The 19,325-nt window shown below is 52.2% G+C and overlaps 7 protein-coding genes across 7 annotated transcripts; 4 read left to right on the top strand and 3 right to left on the bottom strand.

Moving 5' to 3' along the window:
- Nucleotides 1-626: 626 nt before the first annotated feature.
- J4E83_007825 (uncharacterized protein) lies at nt 627-3,487 on the top strand (the record flags this gene model as incomplete). Its single annotated transcript, XM_049334723.1, has 3 exons — nt 627-1,466; nt 1,765-3,041; nt 3,421-3,487. 3 exons carry the CDS (start codon nt 627-629, stop codon nt 3,485-3,487), a joined length of 2,184 nt encoding a protein of 727 aa, XP_049186212.1.
- Nucleotides 3,488-4,255: 768 nt separating this feature from the next.
- On the bottom strand, nt 4,256-4,960 carry PTH3 (Imidazoleglycerol-phosphate dehydratase; the record flags this gene model as incomplete). Its single annotated transcript, XM_049334722.1, has 1 exon — nt 4,256-4,960. The coding sequence occupies one exon, from the start codon at nt 4,958-4,960 to the stop codon at nt 4,256-4,258; it is 705 nt and encodes a 234-aa protein (XP_049186211.1).
- Nucleotides 4,961-5,289: 329 nt separating this feature from the next.
- RPC19 (RNA polymerase subunit AC19) lies at nt 5,290-5,836 on the top strand (the record flags this gene model as incomplete). The annotated part of the gene is made up of 4 exons (XM_049334721.1): nt 5,290-5,394; nt 5,443-5,534; nt 5,587-5,663; nt 5,715-5,836. The coding sequence occupies 4 exons, from the start codon at nt 5,290-5,292 to the stop codon at nt 5,834-5,836; spliced, it is 396 nt and encodes a 131-aa protein (XP_049186210.1).
- A 156-nt stretch (nt 5,837-5,992) lies between these two features.
- On the bottom strand, nt 5,993-6,689 carry J4E83_007822 (uncharacterized protein; the record flags this gene model as incomplete). The annotated part of the gene is made up of 5 exons (XM_049334720.1): nt 5,993-6,004; nt 6,064-6,171; nt 6,227-6,373; nt 6,528-6,589; nt 6,647-6,689. 5 exons carry the CDS (start codon nt 6,687-6,689, stop codon nt 5,993-5,995), a joined length of 372 nt encoding a protein of 123 aa, XP_049186209.1.
- Nucleotides 6,690-6,956: 267 nt separating this feature from the next.
- Nucleotides 6,957-7,463, top strand: CWF14 (G10 protein; the record flags this gene model as incomplete). The annotated part of the gene is made up of 2 exons (XM_049334719.1): nt 6,957-7,262; nt 7,320-7,463. The coding sequence occupies 2 exons, from the start codon at nt 6,957-6,959 to the stop codon at nt 7,461-7,463; spliced, it is 450 nt and encodes a 149-aa protein (XP_049186208.1).
- A 3,365-nt stretch (nt 7,464-10,828) lies between these two features.
- J4E83_007820 (uncharacterized protein) lies at nt 10,829-12,927 on the top strand (the record flags this gene model as incomplete). Its single annotated transcript, XM_049334718.1, has 2 exons — nt 10,829-11,146; nt 11,503-12,927. The coding sequence occupies 2 exons, from the start codon at nt 10,829-10,831 to the stop codon at nt 12,925-12,927; spliced, it is 1,743 nt and encodes a 580-aa protein (XP_049186207.1).
- A 1,776-nt stretch (nt 12,928-14,703) lies between these two features.
- J4E83_007819 (uncharacterized protein) lies at nt 14,704-16,977 on the bottom strand (the record flags this gene model as incomplete). The annotated part of the gene is made up of 1 exon (XM_049334717.1): nt 14,704-16,977. One exon carries the CDS (start codon nt 16,975-16,977, stop codon nt 14,704-14,706), a length of 2,274 nt encoding a protein of 757 aa, XP_049186206.1.
- Between the last annotated feature and the right edge of the window lie 2,348 nt (nt 16,978-19,325).

Genomic DNA, 19,325 nt, shown 5'->3' with positions numbered 1-19,325 from the left:
CCTGTGGTCCCGCTTTCGCTATGGGAAACCGATGGACGTTCGTCAAATCATCTCGCTACGTTTGCGCAACTTCATGCTACTTCAAATCCGAAGAAGGGGCTCGACTCTCTTGCTAGATCCGCGTACAGATTGTGAGGGACAGAGGCCTAAACAAACAATTTCGAGTCTCTCATTCGGAAATACCAATCGGTAGTATCTCGGTGCCGCCATCCAATAATGTACCCCAGTCTCGTCAATCAAGCAGCTCGTACTGATTGATGCGATACTCGAACAAGAGGGTATATTAAGTTATCAGCATCTCTGATTTCACCAGCATGTGACTGGGAATCACAAAGCCAACAGTAAACTGCGTAGCGGTACAGGTCAGAAAATACGAACCTATCTATATTATGTGGCAGGCCGGACGACAATGCAGCTTGCAAGGATTGTTGCCGTATCAAAACGCTTGATGTGCCGACCCCTCATGCTGTGCCGCAGCCACAATCTCAACTGCTAATCAGCTGTCATATGAGTAGCAAGAATACATCTATCGTTCCAGTGGGACATTCCTGGCAGACACCGGCGCATTCACAGAACAACTCCATTGTTCTTCCGATCTCTGAACACGCTTTTACTGTCGCTTCTCCATGGAGGGTGTGGCTGCCTTCTCGTTGGCATGTAATGTTATACAAATTGCCGAACTCTCTCGAAAGATCATCGCAACCGCAAAGGAGATCCAATCTTCTCGCAACGGCTTACCGAAAGACCACGAAGATCTACGTACAGCCGTGGAGATCCTACGTCGAGATGTTGCGGACCTGCAGCAGAATCACAACGGCGACATTATCCAGAGTCTCGCTGTTCAAAGCGAGGTCGCTATAAACGAGCACATAGCTCTCTTGGATTCGCTTCGACTGAAGGGTCCCCGTACCTTCCTTCATGCCTCGGCTGCAGCATTCAAAGCACGGCGCAAGCAGCGCCAGCTGTACGAGTCTCAGGCGAAAGTTGACCGACTATCAGAAGAGCTCAAGGCGCACATTGTCATGACCCGCATCCCGAACATAGATCGCAATGTGGACCACCTTGGCGATAAGATAGCGTCACACAATTTCTCCATCGATCATGACATGAAGACCATCGAGCAGCACCTGAACAGGGTTCGCAAAGTAACTGAAAATAACTTAAACACCGCGAACGCTACAGCGGAGCTCGTGGTAGAGTTACAGCGATGGCTCAAAGATCAACAAGATTCCCAGGCGAATAGGCAGTGTCTACACGCACTCTACTTCTCAGAACTCAGGAGTAGAGCCGATCAAGTCAAGCGAGCGCACGAAGACACGTTTAGTTGGATCTTCGATGGGACTGGAGACCTGTTTGGATCTATTCACAAAAACAAATTCAAGAACTGGTTACGGCTAGACGATCCTAACAGAAACGTGTTCTGGGTGTACGGAAAACCCGGTGCGGGGAAAAGCACTTTGATTAAGGTAAGTTCTTGAATATATCGAATGTCCGGTTCGTACACTAACTTCATATCCTCGCATCGGTCAGTTCATTACTACTCACCCGGATCTGAGATTGCATTGTCAGTCCTGGCTGGGATCGCGCTCATTGCTCGTCATCGACTGTTACCTCTGGAGACAAGGAACGATTTTGCAACGTTCATTCAGGGGATTGTTGCAATCAATACTCTACCAGGCTCTCAAGGAATGCCCTCACCTTATCCCGGAAGTTTTTCCACGACGCGAATGGACGCACGCCGGGACAGATTTTCAATTTCCACAGGACGTTTTGTGGAACGGCTTCCAGGATCTTTTGAACCTGGCGCCGAGTTTCAACACATTTATGTTGTTCATCATCGATGGTCTCGACGAATTTGACGATCGTGTAGAGATACGCAAAAATTCGGCACCGGATGTACAAGACTTACTACGTCTACTTCGCGCCATCGAAACATGTCCCTCAGCAAAGCTTTGTGTGGCTAGCCGACCTCTGAACGAGTTTGAGATTCATTTGGGGAAGGATAAAGACTTCTGCATTCCCGTACACGACTTGACCTCAAGGGACATCACAATATATACCGAAGATACGCTGAGCAGACACCCTTCATTTTCGCAGCTCGTGTCACAGGATCCTGGCTATGCAACCCTCATCGCAGATATCACCTCCGCAGCGGAAGGAGTCTTCCTTTGGGTCTACCTCGCATGCAACTCTTTGCTCAACGGGTTGAGTAACGCGGACCGTGTTTCTGACCTACAAGGGCGGCTGATGCGTCTTCCCCGCGAACTGGATGAAATGTACATGCACATACTGTCAACTATTGAGCCTGAGTATCGCAGAAATACCGCTCGCTCACTTCTACTATGCAAGATTGACTCGCGTGCGAGACTCCTTACACATTACTACTTGGACGATGAAAGCCGCAAACACATTTTAGACGCTCCAAGCCTGGAACAATTCAGAGATGCGGAAGACTTTGCATCGTTTGCGGTCTCGGTTCGTAGAAGGTTCAACGCGCGCAGTAGAGGGCTGTTGCAACTCGAGGCCACTCGCCGGCGCGATGAGAGAGATGAGTTCATTTCAGTCGAAGACGAGATGTCAAAGCTGAAGTACGAATATGTGGGATTGGCACACAGATCGTTGGCAGAACTCCTTGATAGAGATGAGATGAGACACCAGATCATGACTGAAGCCTGCATGGTAGTCGGGATGCCTGAACTTCATGCCCAAGCATGGCTTGCGTCTTTCAAAGTGTGCACATCTATTACGTGGACGCTTGGTCTGATTGGAAACAATGGGGTTCAACCTAGGGTTCAACCCGATTTGGAATTCGATTTCTGCTCCGAAATGATACTTCAGGTGAACATTTTTGAACAGACAGAGGAAGAGCAGATGGAATCACACTGGTCTAAGCTTGACGAGCTCCTTAAACTTTCGCTCGCGCATGAACTGAAGCTCAAAGATATCATCATGACATGTGTCTCTGATGAGCCCTATCCCGACGCATTCGCCGTGGCTGTCGCCTATTCCGCACCCAAATATGTGTCGCTTATGTTGCGACAGTATCCGAACCGGATCACGGCCGGGCCAAAAGCCTGGCCACCTCTGCTAGTGTCTCTGCTCTGGACTTTTGGGGATCCGTCTTCATTCCGTCGACGTTACCAAGTGATACGGAGATTGCTCGATCATGGCGCCGATCCAAACGAATCTTTCCAAGGCACAACCCCGTGGATGTGCTACTTGGAAAACGTGTTGGATTGTTATCATTCCAGCACTGGCCTACCAGGGAGGACATATGAAACTATACTACATTTACTCGTTCAGTATGGAGCTAACATACACGCTACATGGGATTGGCTCGGGTATTCTTGTGACGAGCGCACTGGGAAGGTTAATCGTGTCATTCCTTCGTTCACACGTGTCATGACAGGCTATCGACAGGAAAGACCAGATACCAAGACTGTATCTTTCCATCTTGCCGCTGCCGCAGTTCTATACCACGTACTGACAGGGGTTGAGGGTCTAGCAAAATCCATGAAGCCGGCACCAGAGTGGCTACCATCAGTACCTGAGCAAGAACAAGTTGCAATGATATTGATTGGGCAAGGCAACTACGAATCTCAAGCTGTTAGAAGAGGGGTGCGATTAAGGCCTTTTCGACAGCATGTTGCATGATTTCGGATGGCATAAATCATGGCTAGCTTCGCTCATGAATGAACTTCAGTTGTAACAAGAGAATATTCGAAGCGATAACTTGGCTGCTGACGGTCACCTTTTCGAACGTATTCGTAGCCTTCCGACACCATTTCTCCCGAGCCACCGTGTTACCTCAGAGCTAAATGTACCTTATTGTTCTCTGCATATACTGTAAAAGCTTTGGCGATGCTGCACGGGTTGTAGCAGATGCAGTACGGTATGAAAATACTGCCGAGCGTCAAGTCGGTATACATGTGCATGCTATACGCCATACGATAAGTATCAAATTTCACAGTCTTCACAGCACCTTCGCCTACAAGAGCTGGGGAGTGGAATCTGAACCCCCAGTTCCAGGAGCTTGCCGCGTCGATACGTGGCTGTAGCATGTGGACTGCAGAACATGGTGATGACAAAATCAATTGGGAAATGACTCACCAACCGAACGATGTACGTGTTAATGCACAGATAGACGGATATAGCGATCACTACAGCTCTGCTGTACATTTGGCAGTACCTTGCATTGCTCCAAGGCATGATTCCAGGGTTAAGCTGACAATATTCTTTCATGATCTGCCCAATTTCAATACAGCACGCCCTTTGTACTCCTGACCTCGCCCTCCCACTGCTTCACCACGGTTGTCGCATGCCTGATAGCGACAGCAAGCGCCTTAAAGGCACTCTCTGCCCTGTGGTGATCGTTGTCACCGCGTATGCAGTCAACGTGGAGAGTGGTGCCCGACGCCTGCGCAAAGCTTTGGAGGCAGTGCGGGATCATCTCGCAGCTCAGATCACCGATCTTCTCCCGCTTGAGACCCAGCTCGATGATACTATATGGCCTGTTCGACAGGTCGATGACAGCCCGTGACAGTGCCTCGTCGAGCGGTGCGTATGCGTGTCCAAAGCGGGCCAGACCCGTGCTTCCCTGCAGCGCATTCTTGAAGGCGGTGCCTAGCGCCAAGAATGTGTCTTCGCTCGTGTGGTGGTCGTCAATGTGAAGGTCGCCCTTGCACCGTATGCGCAGACTCCAGCCAGCGTGCTTGGCCATGGCGTGGATCATGTGGTCGAGGAAGCCGATGCCGGTGTCGACGGAGATCTCCTGGGATGTTGACTTCTGGGTAGCGTGGTCCTTGTCTACCTTCTCGCCATCACCATTGAGACTCTTCTTGTCGTAGGCCGCCCAGAAGTCGCTGTGCTCGTAGGGTGAGAGGTCGCCGCCATCAATGTTTATCGAGACCTGGATCTTCGTCTCGTTCGTATCGCGGTTGAGGCAGCAGGCGCGCGGCATGGTGGCGGTCGTGTGCGTAAGATTGATCTCGGCTGGCTTCGGGGGCGTTGGGAGCTTGTAGAGCGGTCAATGATGGATGGCAAAGTCGAGGGACAAAAAGTTGAAGCGGATGCAGAGGGGCTTCCCCACGCCCCACGTCATGGCGCCAAGCAATATAGGGCTGGAAAAGTCTGGCCAACCAACGAATCGCCGAACCAAAGTCCGCCCCAAAATTTTGATATCGCGAAGTCACGTCTCAAACACAGGATCGTCACTCAGACACAGTCATTTAAACGCGTTATATCTCAACCGACAACAGCTAGTCATTAAGAGCAAGGAACAAGATCAAAATGCCAGGCGCAACAGAAGAACCCACGCAGGTCCCAATCTTGGACCCTACCTCCGAGAACAATGAGGAGATTGATCCGGCGATCGATCGCGACAGGATCAGAGTCGTACGTAAAATCTGAATGATAGAAAAACGCGTACCTAATTTGTCATAGCTGTCCGGCGCAACGGAGACGGCAGCATCTTTCCAGTTTGATGGCGAGGACCACACGCTAGGCAACGCGCTCAGATACATCATCCACAAAAAGTAAGACAACCCTCTCAGCGCATAGATGGAGAAACGGCTAATGGTTCCATAGCCCTGATGTCGAGTTCTGTGGTTACTCCATTCCGCATCCCTCAGAAGCCAAGATGAACTTGCGCATCCAGACATACGGTAGGTCTTGCATGCGAAGCTACGTTAATCTTGCAACTAACACTTCACTAGATGGTGTCAGTGTATACACCGTGTTGGAGAAGGGCCTTGAAGATCTCATGGCCATGTGTGATGTCGTCGAGCAGAAGTTCACAATTGCACGAGATGACTTTGTAAACAAGATGGAAGAGTAGGGCTGCAACGCGCCTATAGTTACGGAATTATTGCATTGCTGGCGTTCAAGGATAGCATGGTCAACTGGCGAAAGGAAAGGAAAATGGTATTGTCTTCAGCTATATACACCGAATTTTGTTCTTGGTTGTCTCCGGACTTTGGTAGTAATGGACAAATCAGTTGCGACCCTATACATGCGCATTAGCATATGATTCCGCGAGAGTATTAGCGCAAAGAGTGAGCATACCTCCAAGAAGCCGTTGATGAAGTTGCTTGGTAGCCGGGCCTTGGGATCCTCTTCCGCGCGGAAGTATTTGAGAACGTGTGACAATTGTTTCCAGAAGTTCAGTGTTTCCTGTACGATTATCAGTACATTCCCCACTATCACAGCGTGTTGGTCCGTGGTGTACCTGGAACTCCTGATGACTGTTGAACAGCAGCACATCTACTGTTTTGAGTTGATTCACGTATCGATGCCGCTCGAATTCCTGCCGCATTTTCGTTCGAAGCGTGGATACGGGCATGTTCAGCGAGTACATGGTCTGGATTTCGGGAGCCTGTAAAGTCATCGTCAGTCCAGGTTCAAGGTCATGCTGCCCGCTTCTCCGCATCCCACGCTTTCCTCCCTCGTCCCAGCTCTTTCCGTACACAACGTGTATCCAATCCCCAAATTCCCCCAAAAGGACTTGTAGATTCCGGGAGTCAACGTACCGACCGGAGCCAGTCCCGGTAGCTGTGAATGACCCTCTTCTTCGCATCAGTCCAGTTGACCGCTGTGCCCGCATTAGCCTTTGCGTTCCTCCAATGTTCCGTGGGCGTGTTCGACTAACAAGAGCGCGTGCGCTGAGCGAGGTAGGTGGGGTTGATGACCATGTTGGCGGTGTTGGGGAGCTTCCAGTCGTCTCGAAGCCGGAGCTGGAGTGACGATGCGGCTCGCGGGAGTGGAATGCCAAGACCTGGTGTTAGCGCGGATTTTACTCCCGGCGCAGTCGCGAAGTTATCGAAGGCTTCTCTCTCGCAACCACGGATACCAACAACGTCTTTACAAAATACTCCAAGCTCGACCGTATCTGTCGCCATAATCGATATTCTACCTCGTGCCAAATTCGCAGATTTCGGCCTGCTACAACCAGCCCAGCCATGCCTCCAGTCCGTACCGCACGCGCCTCGCGCAAGGCCCCGCCGGAGGGCTTCGATGACATCGAGGACACCCTCCTAGAATTCCAGAACAAGATGAAGGACGCCGAAAACGCATCGCACGAGGGCAAGAAGAAGTACGAAATGACGTGGCCCATCTTCCAAATCACCCACCAACGCTCGCGTTACATCTACGACCTATACTACGAAAAGGAGGCCATCAGCAAGCAGCTCTACGACTATTTGCTTAAGAACGGCTATGCAGATGCCATGTTGATCGCCAAGTGGAAGAAGCAAGGCTATGAGAAGGCAAGTCAATTCTACACAGGCAACCTCTTAGCTCGAATCAAACTAACTCGTGAGTAGCTATGCTGCACGCGCTGCATCCAGACCAAGGAGACAAACTTCCGCTCGACCTGCATTTGCCGTGTCCCCAGGGATCAGCTCAAGGAGAACCAGGAGATTCAATGCGTAAACTGCGGCTGCAGAGGGTGCGCCTCCAGCGACTGAGCAGTATGACGAGAAGAAACTGCGAGGACAGACCCATACTCTGGTTAATAGCGATAGACGCTGTCTACACTCTACGAATACTGCCAGGGAGGATACAAAGAAGCGCAATCAAGCGCGCACGACAGAACCAGGCGCAGTCAGCAGGTAGACTGCTGCAAGATACTGAAGTTGGCTGCTCATACCGAATGGGCCGCCAAGATGAGTTTGAGAACACGGTCACAACAAAAGCATAGGGTGTGTCTATTGACCAGAACATAATAATTCAAATGTTAACTTGTATACAGAGAAAAGTGAGTGAATGATGGTGTCCCCAACCTGGACGCCTGCAACCTGTGGGTATACTTGAACCATTACGCAAGTCGTCCAGTCGTAAGGGAAGACCCAGTCTATGTTTGATATCCGCCTGCCCGCAACCCATTAACCAATACGCCTCTCCAGCAACTCAGAAGGCCGAGCTTGCGTCGCTCATCCGCTTGTAATTGGAGTTGGTACTACGTTGTGATGATCTCCGGCTCATATCCCGACCAAATCGCGATTCCGGTAGGGAATCCAGAATGCCTTGCCGCCGAACCCAAGCTGTGGGTGGTGGAGAGGGCCATAGTTCTGATATCTCGGATCCCAAACTCCTCCTGGCCAATTCGCTATGTGTTAATCGGAATGGGCTGGCCCCATCAATAGGTGAGTCTCGACCGGAGCGACCCTTCTCCGATATGCTGCGCGCGGGTGTCTTTGGTGTCGCGCCATCATCCTCTTGGTCTTGATTCACCATTCGAATGTACTCTCTGCTTTGACCGAGAACCTGGGCTTCTCTGTGCCGGCCGTCAGAGACATGAGTGGTGAATGCGGACATGTTGAAAATCTTGCTTCCTCTTCGGGTGCTGTCTAATGACGGCAAACGTATCATGTAGTCTTTCTCTGGGGCCGGAGGAGGTGTTTGCAGAGTTTGCCTCGCTTTCCGCGCTTTTCGTCTGCGCCACCAGAATGCGGTGAAGATACATATCGCACAAAAGGCGATCATGACGGGTATCATTCCAAGGCCAATCTTTGTCCCGAGAGTCATTCCTGGTCCCCCTCGTGCTATGGAGTGTGCAGATGGTGTTTCGTTTTTCATGGCTGATGGGACCGCTGGCGGCGGCGGTGGTGTCGACGAGTCTACGACGAGTGCTCTTGGTAACGACGCTGACTGCGCTGAAGGGCGCGTGGGCCTTGTGCTTGGAGTGTTGAGTTCGAGATTTGACATTACTGGACTTGCTGTATTTGCGCGTGCCCATACATGGGGTATATTAATGATAGGACTCATGTTGGGTGTCGATGTGTGTTGGATAAAACGAAGTAAAGAAATGTTTCTAGGTATGGTAAAGAACGAAAGTAGAAGAAATGGCCATGCTATGTCCAATATCTTTTTTTAGTGAGTGAATTAGTGATGCCGACGAGGTGTCTCTATCATCGCATGTCGAACGCAAACCTGAAACCAAGCAGATAAAGGTGCCTTTGTAGAATACAATGGAAGCACGGTCAAGCACCGCCTACCGTGCTTTCGAAGACAATCACCACACTGACCACGGGATGATTATCGATTTGCGCGTTCCGCTTGGTCCCCCGGTGGTCTATGATGAGACGCAATTTATCCCGACCATAGTCCTACGGCCCCGATTTCGCATGCAACTGCTACATGGTGAAGCCAATGACTGCTGCGTCGTTCCTTCCTGTGCCGGTAAGTACACAAGAGGGGTTCACACCTGCATTTTACAGCTCTTGGTACAGGCAGGATCAATCCGTCCATAGGATGACACTTGCATCCGCATGAACATGATAAGTCTTCCAAGGTTTCTTTTGCGCGCATAGATTCTCGTGAAGTACCGACTCCCCTCAGCACATGCGAACGTCTAAACCCAAACGAACAAATGCCATCATCCCGTCCATTTCTCATTTGCTCAGACAATCGCAAACATGAGATCAACACGACTAACACGCTGATTGATATCAAATTGCCACATACTCGAAGAAGTCGGAAGGTCTAACAGTTCAACACCGATGGTTGGGATCTTGGAATGGCTAGCGTAATGCACTTGCGCTGTTTCTAGTGCTTTTTGTTCGTCCTTCCAGCCTAGGTACCTCTCACAAGGCTACTGAGCATGGCTTGTCGAACGCCCATATATACTCGACAGTCTTTTGTTCGTCGTTCTTACATCCGAACAGCCAGAGAACATCTCCTCGTGGTGTTTTTTGCTAGCTGAAACACAGCACATAGATGATCCCCGAGCTTTCCCCACGTTTCTCGTCGCACCTGCATGCATAAAGATGGAGAGCTGATATATGTGCGCCTACACAGCGTGGAAAGTGCCAGTCTTTTGGGGAAACGGAGCCCATGGCCCATCACTCGCTTTCAAAGCCAATCTGCACAATAGCGAGATGTTGCTCTAGCAGACTACTCACGGCTAGTGTTCCTCCCTTCGGCCGCCCTTGTAGTAATCGCACCCTTGGGTCCTCTCTTTCAGCATTCCACAGCTGTGATATGATGAGAAGGGATCGTCGCATTGTGGCAGAAAATCAGCTTCTGCGATACTGTGTTCACGGCGCAAATCAGAAATGACGAGTATCATGTGCAGCAGCGTTCAGGTATGTACTCTTATGAGTGTCGCTCTAAGATTTGTCTTACTGTACCCTTGGGAAAGCTACCTGCATACATGAAACCCGCTGACGTCAAATGCCATGATTGCTTTCAGTATCCCCATCCTCTATATTATCTTTCACGGACTTGTGATATTGATGGGCAAGGCTGCTAGGGCAGATTATCTTGAGACGCGATGAGTAGCCGGGACAGACACATGCTGTTTCAACGGAACATGACGACTTGTCGATTTCGGTAAACGATCACCTCGGTACCTAGGTAGTGACGCAATGTTGGCGAAACAGCCGCTTTCTGGCCAAGACATCACATCTGATGTTAGTAGCTATTTTGGAAAGATCAAACATAGCGGAACCTTGTCAAGATGTAGTTTACGCTACGCCACACATCCTGATACGCACGAGGGACTGCTCACATATTAGGTTCTCAGCAAGCGATGCCTTGCCAACGCTGATGGCCACAGCCTGCAAAGAGTGGGTTGTACTGGGGCTCTCCCCATTCGTCATCCTCAATCTTAAGGGAGCAAGGCTGCCGCAACAAGACCGAAGCCGAGAGTGAGGCCAAGATGCCATGTCAAACAACTGGGGTCCGCTTGTTTCACAAGGCGCGTTCCAAGACTACCAACATTGGTATCGAACAAAGAGTGTACCGCCCGAGCGCATGGCTGGCATATAACAAGTAGAAGGCCTCGTAATCCAGAAACCTCATATTCGCCAAATCCAAAAAACCCACAATCATGATGTCCTTTACTTCTGAGAAAACGCCACTACTCCCTGTCGTCGAACGCACTCTTGACGCCTATGTCAGGAACATGGAACAGCGCCGTCGCGAAGGCATCGAGTACGCATTGCTGGTCTCAACATTGCTGTTGACGGTCTTCCAATTCCTGGTACTTTACAGCGGCGACAGCCTCGTGCCCGTGGCTCTGGACAGCCGCTACTACGCCCTGTTGGCCCAGCTCGCGCGCGGCCTGCGCATGTCAATCCCAGCCAGCCTGCCCACAGCAGCCATCTTCTTCATTGTCGCGCCGTACCTGGTGCAGAAGGAGCGGGTTGTGATGACGCGGTACGCGATCCTCGTGTGTTATTTGATGGGGTCGACGCTGGGCGCGTTGCTGCTCTAGACGCGCAGGGGTTTTGACTCAACGTGGCTCGCGTGGGGATCGGCGGGCAGCGATAACGGCGGGAAGGCGCATCCTCCAACTTTTTGGGCAGCTTCCATCGCAAGACTCATTGGGCGCAGGACGTCAATTGGGTGAGTCAGACAAGACAAGGGATACAAAAAGATCATCAGGTATGTATGGTCCCAGCATTGGGCCCCCTCGACCGTTGCTGCCGCGAGAGTTCCTGTGTCATCGCGGTAATCGCAAACAACGACTCAAGTGTCAACATAGCTAACATCGTCACACAGTGCAATTGGTTGCTCATTACGTATCGCAAGATGTCCCTCACACGGCCCAACCCGCGATTCCTCACCCGCACAAACCGTATCATCACCTCGCAAATACGAACATACGCTGCACCGGGCGACGGCGTGATCCCACCTGCCAAGAAGAAGTATGTTCCGACTTCAGGCACATACCCGCTTGGATTCAAGGCTGGAAGTGCGCATGTTGGTGTCAAGGCGTCCAACACCCGCTTCGACGATCTTGCTCTCATCGCATCCGACACACCATGCGCGGGAGCGGCCGTCTTCACAACGAACAAGTTCCAAGCTGCTCCAGTCACAGTCAGCAGGGACATGCTGAAGAAGAGGAAGGGCGAGGGAATCCGGGCTGTCGTGGTGAATTCAGGGTGCGCCAACGCAGTGACGGGACGCGGAGGTATTGAGGATGCTATATCCATGGGCCAAGAAACCGACAAGTGCTTCATACAAGACAAGAACGGGCAAGACGACTTGAAGGGAAGCCGGAGCATTGTCATGAGCACAGGTGTCATCGGCCAGCGCCTGCCCATTGACAAAATTACCTCCAAGATACCCACTGCATACTACAATCTCGGAGACACGCACGAACACTGGCTAGGCACCGCACGTGCAATCTGTACAACCGACACATTCCCCAAGCTCCTCTCCAAGACATTTTCGTTACCGAGCACTCAACAAGAATACCACATTGCGGGTATGACTAAGGGCGCAGGCATGATCCATCCCAACATGGCCACGCTTCTAGGCATAATCTGCACAGACGCCCCCGTCGCCCCTTACCTGCTCCGTCAAGCACTTGTCGCCGCCATTGGAAAGTCCTTTAACAGCATTTCCATCGATGGTGACACGTCCACCAACGACACGGTTGCTATCCTAGCCAACGGTGCCGCCGGTGGACAGCCCATTACCTCAGCCGATTCCAAAGACTTTGCCGCTTTCCAAAAAGTCCTCACAGACTTCTCGATTGACCTGGCGAAACTGGTCGTCAGAGACGGAGAAGGTGCGACGAAATTTGTCACCATCAAGGTGACAAATGCCGCGTCGTACAAGGATGCTCACCGCGTAGCCTCGACCATTGCGCGCTCACCGCTCGTCAAGACAGCCCTGTACGGAAAGGACGCAAACTGGGGCCGTATCTTGTGCGCGACGGGTTACGCCGAAGGTGTCGACTCCGTTGTTCCCGAAGAGACGAGCGTTAGCTTTGTCCCCACGGACGGCAGTGAGGAGTTGAAGCTACTTGTCAAGGGCGAGCCGGAGCAAGTTGATGAGAACAGAGCAGCCAAGATTCTAGAGGCTGAGGATTTGGAGATCAAGGTTAGGCTGAGTGAGAAGGAAGGCGAGGAGGCTGTCTTCTGGACATGTGATTTTAGTCACGAGTATGTTACTATCAACGGTGATTACCGGACGTGAGAAGGGGTACATATGAAATTTTATCGAGCGATTCATCTATTACTGCAGATGGAGTGTGCATGCATCATGTTCCGTATTGTGGTTCCCTATGCCCAAGACTTCTGCGGATCACATCACAACCCTGTGAGCTTCTCTCTGCCAATACAAAAGCCAAATTTTCAAAAACTGCCACATACGACCACAGGCAAAGGACTACTCCGGATCCCGTCTGCTCTCCACACGATAAACCTTTAACCGGCGAACTAGTAGTCAGGTGGGTGACCACTGGCGAATAATCGCTGTTGTATGTTTTTTTGCACATGCCCAAGCCTCTACCTTTTCCGGATCAACCCATAGTGCGCGAGTCTAAAGGAGGCAAAGTATGCGCGATAAAACTCGAAATAGTATTTTCTGCGAGAGTTGCCCTATACGTACATCCGGCTCCCCTCAAAGGAGATAGATATCCCAAGGTTCACAGTGAAGCACGTACGTATATGCGTACGAAGTCGTGTAGAAGCGCAGACCACGTTGCTATGCGGCGTTACTTCTTTTCGCAACTCTGATTACTTCAACATTGCCGTGGGACGCTACGGGTATGTATGTACGAAGACATGTACATACGACGCCTACATGGCGACCATGCATGCACGCATGTCCGCCCCGCCTCGCCATGCACATTTAGTATTGGTTACCGCTGTCGATCGGGTAAGCGACTGTATACCGTTCCATGGAACGCCATCGCTCTGACCTACCGAGACTGCCGACATACGTGCCCTAGGGTCTAGCTGCGTGGTCCGTTTGTGGGGCAAGTACAGACTAGAGAGCTGCGCTGCGTATGCAGGTGCATTGACGATCGTGGCTAGTGTTCCGGAATTTGGGTAGGTGAACGGTAGACCGATGGACCGAGGGTACGCTATTATTGCTGCATAGAGAGGGGAAGTAGAGTTCCTTTTTGCGGGAGGAGGGGCATTGTTGGGACGAATGGCCTTTCGTTGGGAGGGGGTTAAGAGAAGAGGGGATGGGAAAAGCAAACGTCACGGAAAATTATCTTGACGCGAAGTACTAGTGTGTATAGGCAGTCCACGTATCGTGATTTGGTGTATGAGTTCTGTTGTTGGAGGCAGACTGGTCAGAAATATACGGATCAACATCAGATTGACGGAAGCGCATGTTTGTAACCGGTACCAAGCTAAGCAGCTTATGAACTGGGATGGAAGTAGTCAGGCACATTGTTTAGAATCAGGTAACATGTTGAATTTGCTGAGCAAGAAATACTATGGAATCCGCTGCGTTCAGGCATGTTCTCATTCTCGTCGATATCATAATTATGCCATGTAAAGATGACCATCTCTGTTCGAGTCCAATAGCCGCCTCAATAGATCATTACGCTTGCATCGCTCGAAGAAACAGGAACCCAAAACACCGTAGTAGGCACAGTGACAGGGGCAATATGTACGTCTGTGTGGCCTTGCAACGCCTCGCCTGATAAGAAGATATGTCGAATTAGACGTTAAGAGTAGGAGGGCCAGCCGTTGCTATCGTGGGTATCGTTGGTCGTTACATCGTGAGGCGGAGTTATCCAATGGATAATCCAAAGTAGGAGGAGTCGAAGTGATGATCTTGGGCACCGTGATATAGAAGGCCAGGAGGTAAGAGCTAAAAGATGTAGTCGCAAGATGAGGGGTATCGAGAATGGCGAAGAATGAGGTATCCAGATCCAGATGATGAGATCCAGGGGTGGCGTACAAAAGTAAGATTCAGCCAAAAGTCAGTCATGATGGCGGGGTGGTAGTTGATTTAGAATCGAGTTGTAGAGCTACGAGCCAAGCTTGGTCTCGCAGACTTCTTCTGGGGCGATCCGTTGGGGGCGACGGCCAAGGTCCTTGCTCCAATCTTCTCAAAGCCTTGAAGCAGGTCAATACCTGGTTCAGACTCGTCGCTGTGCAACAGATGGAAGATGTCCTCGTCATCCTGCTGTGGCTGTTGCGGCTTTGAAGGAACGTGGAAGGATTGAGGAGGCGTAAGACCGGTGTGTGCGTTCTCTTTCTTCGGCTGGGGAAGAGCGAACTCGGACAGAGGGGTAGATGCATTAGACTTCAGCACGGGAGCCTTGATGGGCGACATCTTCTTGGCAGGCGAGAGGTCTGGGATGTTGAGGAAAGACGATGACATCTTCCAGTTGGGAGTAGGTGAGTTGGTCATGTTCCCCTTGGCGCCAGTAATGTCGGCGAGAACACCGCTTGTGGTGACGGCACGTTCGAGGCGGGGGCGCTTGGCTGAACGCTTGAGGGGGCTCTCGTTGTAGCCAAAGTCTCCAAAGATGTCAAAGGTACTCTCGAAACCATGTCCGACGAGGTTGACGTTCTCTTCGTTGGGGATAGACACAGCTGGGCTCCAAGCTTTGTTGTCAAGGAAGGAAGTGTCAACCCACATAGCAAGGCTCTTGTCTGGTGAGCCGCCTACTAGTTCTCGCATCTTGTTACGATGGTTGCGTAGATTGGTGTTGGGCGATGCAGAAGCGGGTGGAAGAGCAGGCCGCTTGAAGACAATAGCAGGGGTAAGAGGATCGAGAACCTTGCTACCCTGGCGGACCGGCGAGGAGATGGCAGACTGCTTGTGAGACCTAGGCTTGGTGGGAGAATCGTAAGAGGAGCCACGTATCCGGGCAATCTCTTCTTCAGCACGTCCACGCTTAAGGTTGGGACGATCGAGATCCGCCTCGGAAGTGAGTAAGGGTCCCATTGGGTTACCCTTGGTTGCAGACGATTCGATGGACGAGTAGTAACCGCTGTCACCGAGACCGTTGAACTTGCGCCGGCGTCCGCCCGAACGGCTGTTGGGTGCGAAGTGTGGAGCGCGTGGCGGTGTGTCCTCACGCACTGAACGAGATCGAGAGACAGGAGGAGGAGGTGATGAGTGGATGTCAGCTGGTGGAGGCGAAGATGGCATCTGACGGGGCGGTGGCATGCTAATAGGATCATGGCCGTCATGCGCAGCAGGGTCAGAGCAAGGGATGGTAGCTTCGGAAGAAGGTAGCTCGGCCTCTTCCGGAAATTTGCTCGAGTCAAATCCCTTTGTCGAACTCATGGGTGGGAAGCTAGCCGACATGGATGTGGAAGGACGCGGGAGATCACTAGCATATGCCGGAGCAAGGGACTCTGGAGGTGCCGGTCGGCGAACGGGCTTGACCTTGTGGTACTGCTTCTCGAATCCAGCATTAATGACCCAGTAGTGGCCTTTTCCAGGGTCGTCCTTGGGGCGTTCTTGCTTGGAAAACGATTTGCTCAGACTAAGGTTGTGGCGGATGCTATTTTGCCATCCAGTCTCTTGGGAGTTGCGGTAGAAAGCGAATGTGTCGGAAATCCATTTGTAGATCTGCGCGAGGGTCAACCGACGGCTCGGTGATCTTAGAATAGCCATGCCGATGAGCATCGCATAGCTGTAAGAAGGCTTGTTGCCGTCGTCCTCAACGGTGGGCATTTGGTCTGGGTTGGGTAGCGGTCCGTCCACGTCTTCGATCTTGATGTCCTTGACGAACTTCTGCTTCTTGGTGATGTTCATGTTGGTGCGGTCGCGTAGCGGGGCGGCGTCCATCAGTGGTCGCTTGTTTCCCTGCTTCAGGGGTGGCTCTGCCGCTGACATGGCGGACATGACGGGGCCAGAGTAGTAGGCGTTCTCCTTATCCATGTGGGACGGATAGCCGGGCCAGTACTGGAGTTCGCCGACCATTGGATCTGAGTCCTGCGAACGCGCAGCCTGGGTCTTCTTGGTGGGCGCGTCGGTGCGAAACCACTGCTCTTGCGGCGGCGGTATCTTGACCGTGTTGAGGCCCTTCTCGGTAAGGGCGCTGGGTGGAGGCGAGCTGGAGACTTGGCGGGTCTTGCGGGGCGATGCTCTGGCGGTGAAGGGTGCGGGAGGGGCGAGGAGGGTGTTTGAGTTGTTGGACACGTCGGTGATGGACGTGAAGGCGTCGAGGTCGCGTGGATCAAAGGCGTTTGCTTGGTGGTGGTCGTGAGGCTGTACAGGGTCTTGAAAAATCTGCATGGAGTGTTGTCGACGCGCTGCAGCCATGGCGAGACTGCGCTACAAGGGCACCAACAGCCTTGTATAGTCTCTCCAGACGCTTTGACGCGTGAAGTCGCGTCTAGAAATCCAAAATGGGTCCGTCGAGGCGACTAAGCACGGTCGGCAGGTGCGGTGTTGACTAAGATTGCGGTGACGAGGGCCAAGTGAGTCGTTGAAGGGGCGGTAAGGTGCAGGCTGTCAATTGTCGGAGGGAGTATGCTGCCTGTCATGTGCGGTGCAATTCTACGTGACTTTGTGAGAAAGGAGCGCGTTTGAGGGAGGGTGGGCTGCTATCTAACCTGTGCTGATGGGATGAGGCAGCGGAGCAATTCGCTTAAGGGCGCTAAAAAAGAACCTCTGACGACAGTAATGCCGGATCTGCAGCGGGAGGGCGGTGTGCGTTTTCTTCTGATAGCAAATAATGGAGGAATGCGGCGGGAGAGATTCAAAGACACAAAGTGGGCGATGAAACAAGAAGAGGAGATCTTGGGCCGCTGCTGGAGCGTGGAGAGAAAGCGGGCAGGACAAGAGGGCAATAGGCAGGCTTGGAGGCAGCTGCAGCGCACCTTCCTTGGCTGCCACCGCAAACGCACCTACAAGGAAGGAGCAAGGGAGCGTGGCCAATGAGGGGGTCCGAGCACGAGTTCCCTCTGATCGATCGCACGTCATGCCCATCTTGCCCAGGAACAACCTCGCGCCGGCAATTACACTAGCCAGCTGTTTGCAGTGGGCGTGCACGGTAAGGCTGCTGCCATTGACGCCCATCTGAAACCCATTGCTTTTGCCCGCCGTGGGATCCAGCACCCAACGCCTGTGGCGACGACTGGGAGAGCCACCGACGTGCAAGCGCCAGTGCGACGCGTCGGTGAAACAACTGCCCCGTCGCAGCCAGCTATGCTGCAAGCCGGTGGATAACAGCTATCGTATGCCTAGGGAGTTGCCCCGGAGCGCAATGCACAGCCTATCGAGTGCCAGACGGTGGCACACTCTGATCCGAACACTAGGGGCGCATGAAACTCGACAAACTGCACCCTGGCCTTAGGTGCAGCTCAGCTCAACCACTAAAGCCACACGCCCACATCCCAGGGGTCGCAGTCCACGCTGCATCGCTACCCTCGTGGTCCAGAAGGGTCTCTCGAGGCTACCACCGACACCTCATTTCGATCTCAACTCCAGCGCACGGAACTTCTCCTGCATCGCGATCACAAACTCGCAAAGGAGATGAACTGTCATCTGGTCGACCACCTGCGCGAGAACTCATCTTGGAACACTACGTGAAAATCGGGTACCTCGTCGTAGTGCGCTCCGAGTATGCCGTCTTCATGCGCGGAAGCCTTCGCTACCATGCCTGCGTGTCAGCTTACCCCAGTACTGCACCCCACTCAACAGTCATATCGCATATGCCGCATCCGGTCTACCGGCTTGTACAGCTCTTGCTCTTTCTTCTGTCCATTGCGATATTCTTTCATCATGCGGCTCAGCTCCTGTTGAAAGGCGCAACGCTCAGGTGCCGGCTAGGTACCCGTCAACAACGTCTGTGGTTCCATTAATAACCTCCTAAGCGAGTCTTTACAGATCACGATGCGGAGCCTCCTCCGTGATTAGCAGCGTGGGGCGGACGGCTCATCATGGTGATCAGCGGGTAGCCGCAACTTCGACCTCAACAGCGTCTGTTCTCTCGTGCGTCTAAACCCGCAAACAGGCTTGTGTAACCAAACCGGGAAGTATGCTTCCAAAGCGGAGGGCACCGGCTGGTCCTTTTCGGTGCTTGCTTGACTCCGTCCGTGAAATCTCCCGCCCGACGTTGACAGTGCTGTCGGATCGGAGCCCAGAATTCAGGCCGGCACTTGCGGAAATACAGTTTTATGGCCAATCAGAGAATACATTAATCGTATCATTTTCTAATCTCAAACTGCCTACTTGAATTCTATAACGGTGAAATTGAAACCGTATACAAACCATCAGTCCAGGAAATGGGAAGGCCAAATGGACAAACACCGGGCCTCACTCAATTCTACACGCCCTGCAATCCAGTGTCTGTTCATTCCAACCTTCTCACCTGATTGCAAAGCTGACGTATGCTCTGGCACTTACTTGTCATGCGCTGAACTCATGACATGAACGATCCGGCAATAAAGCGCTCACGCGACCTGTCATGAGCTGCGAGCGTGTTTTGCGCCGGGGAAGTTCCCTTGACCCTTAAAATGTACCTGGATGAGAGCTCATGCTACCCTTGCAAAAATGTGCCACTGCGGTTCTGCATGGTACAGCCTGTGGGCATGGCACTTGAGTGCGATACCCGACCAGATCACCATCGGAAAGTTTGCAAAGGGTCGCATTACTAGGCATGTAAC

The sequence above is a fragment of the Alternaria metachromatica genome (genome assembly GCF_023757995.1).
Source record: "Alternaria metachromatica strain BMP 0045 chromosome Unknown scaffold_20, whole genome shotgun sequence".
NCBI lineage: Eukaryota > Fungi > Ascomycota > Dothideomycetes > Pleosporales > Pleosporaceae > Alternaria > Alternaria metachromatica.
The sequence above is the reverse complement of the archived record's forward strand: the minus strand, read 5'-3'. Positions and strand labels throughout refer to the sequence as shown.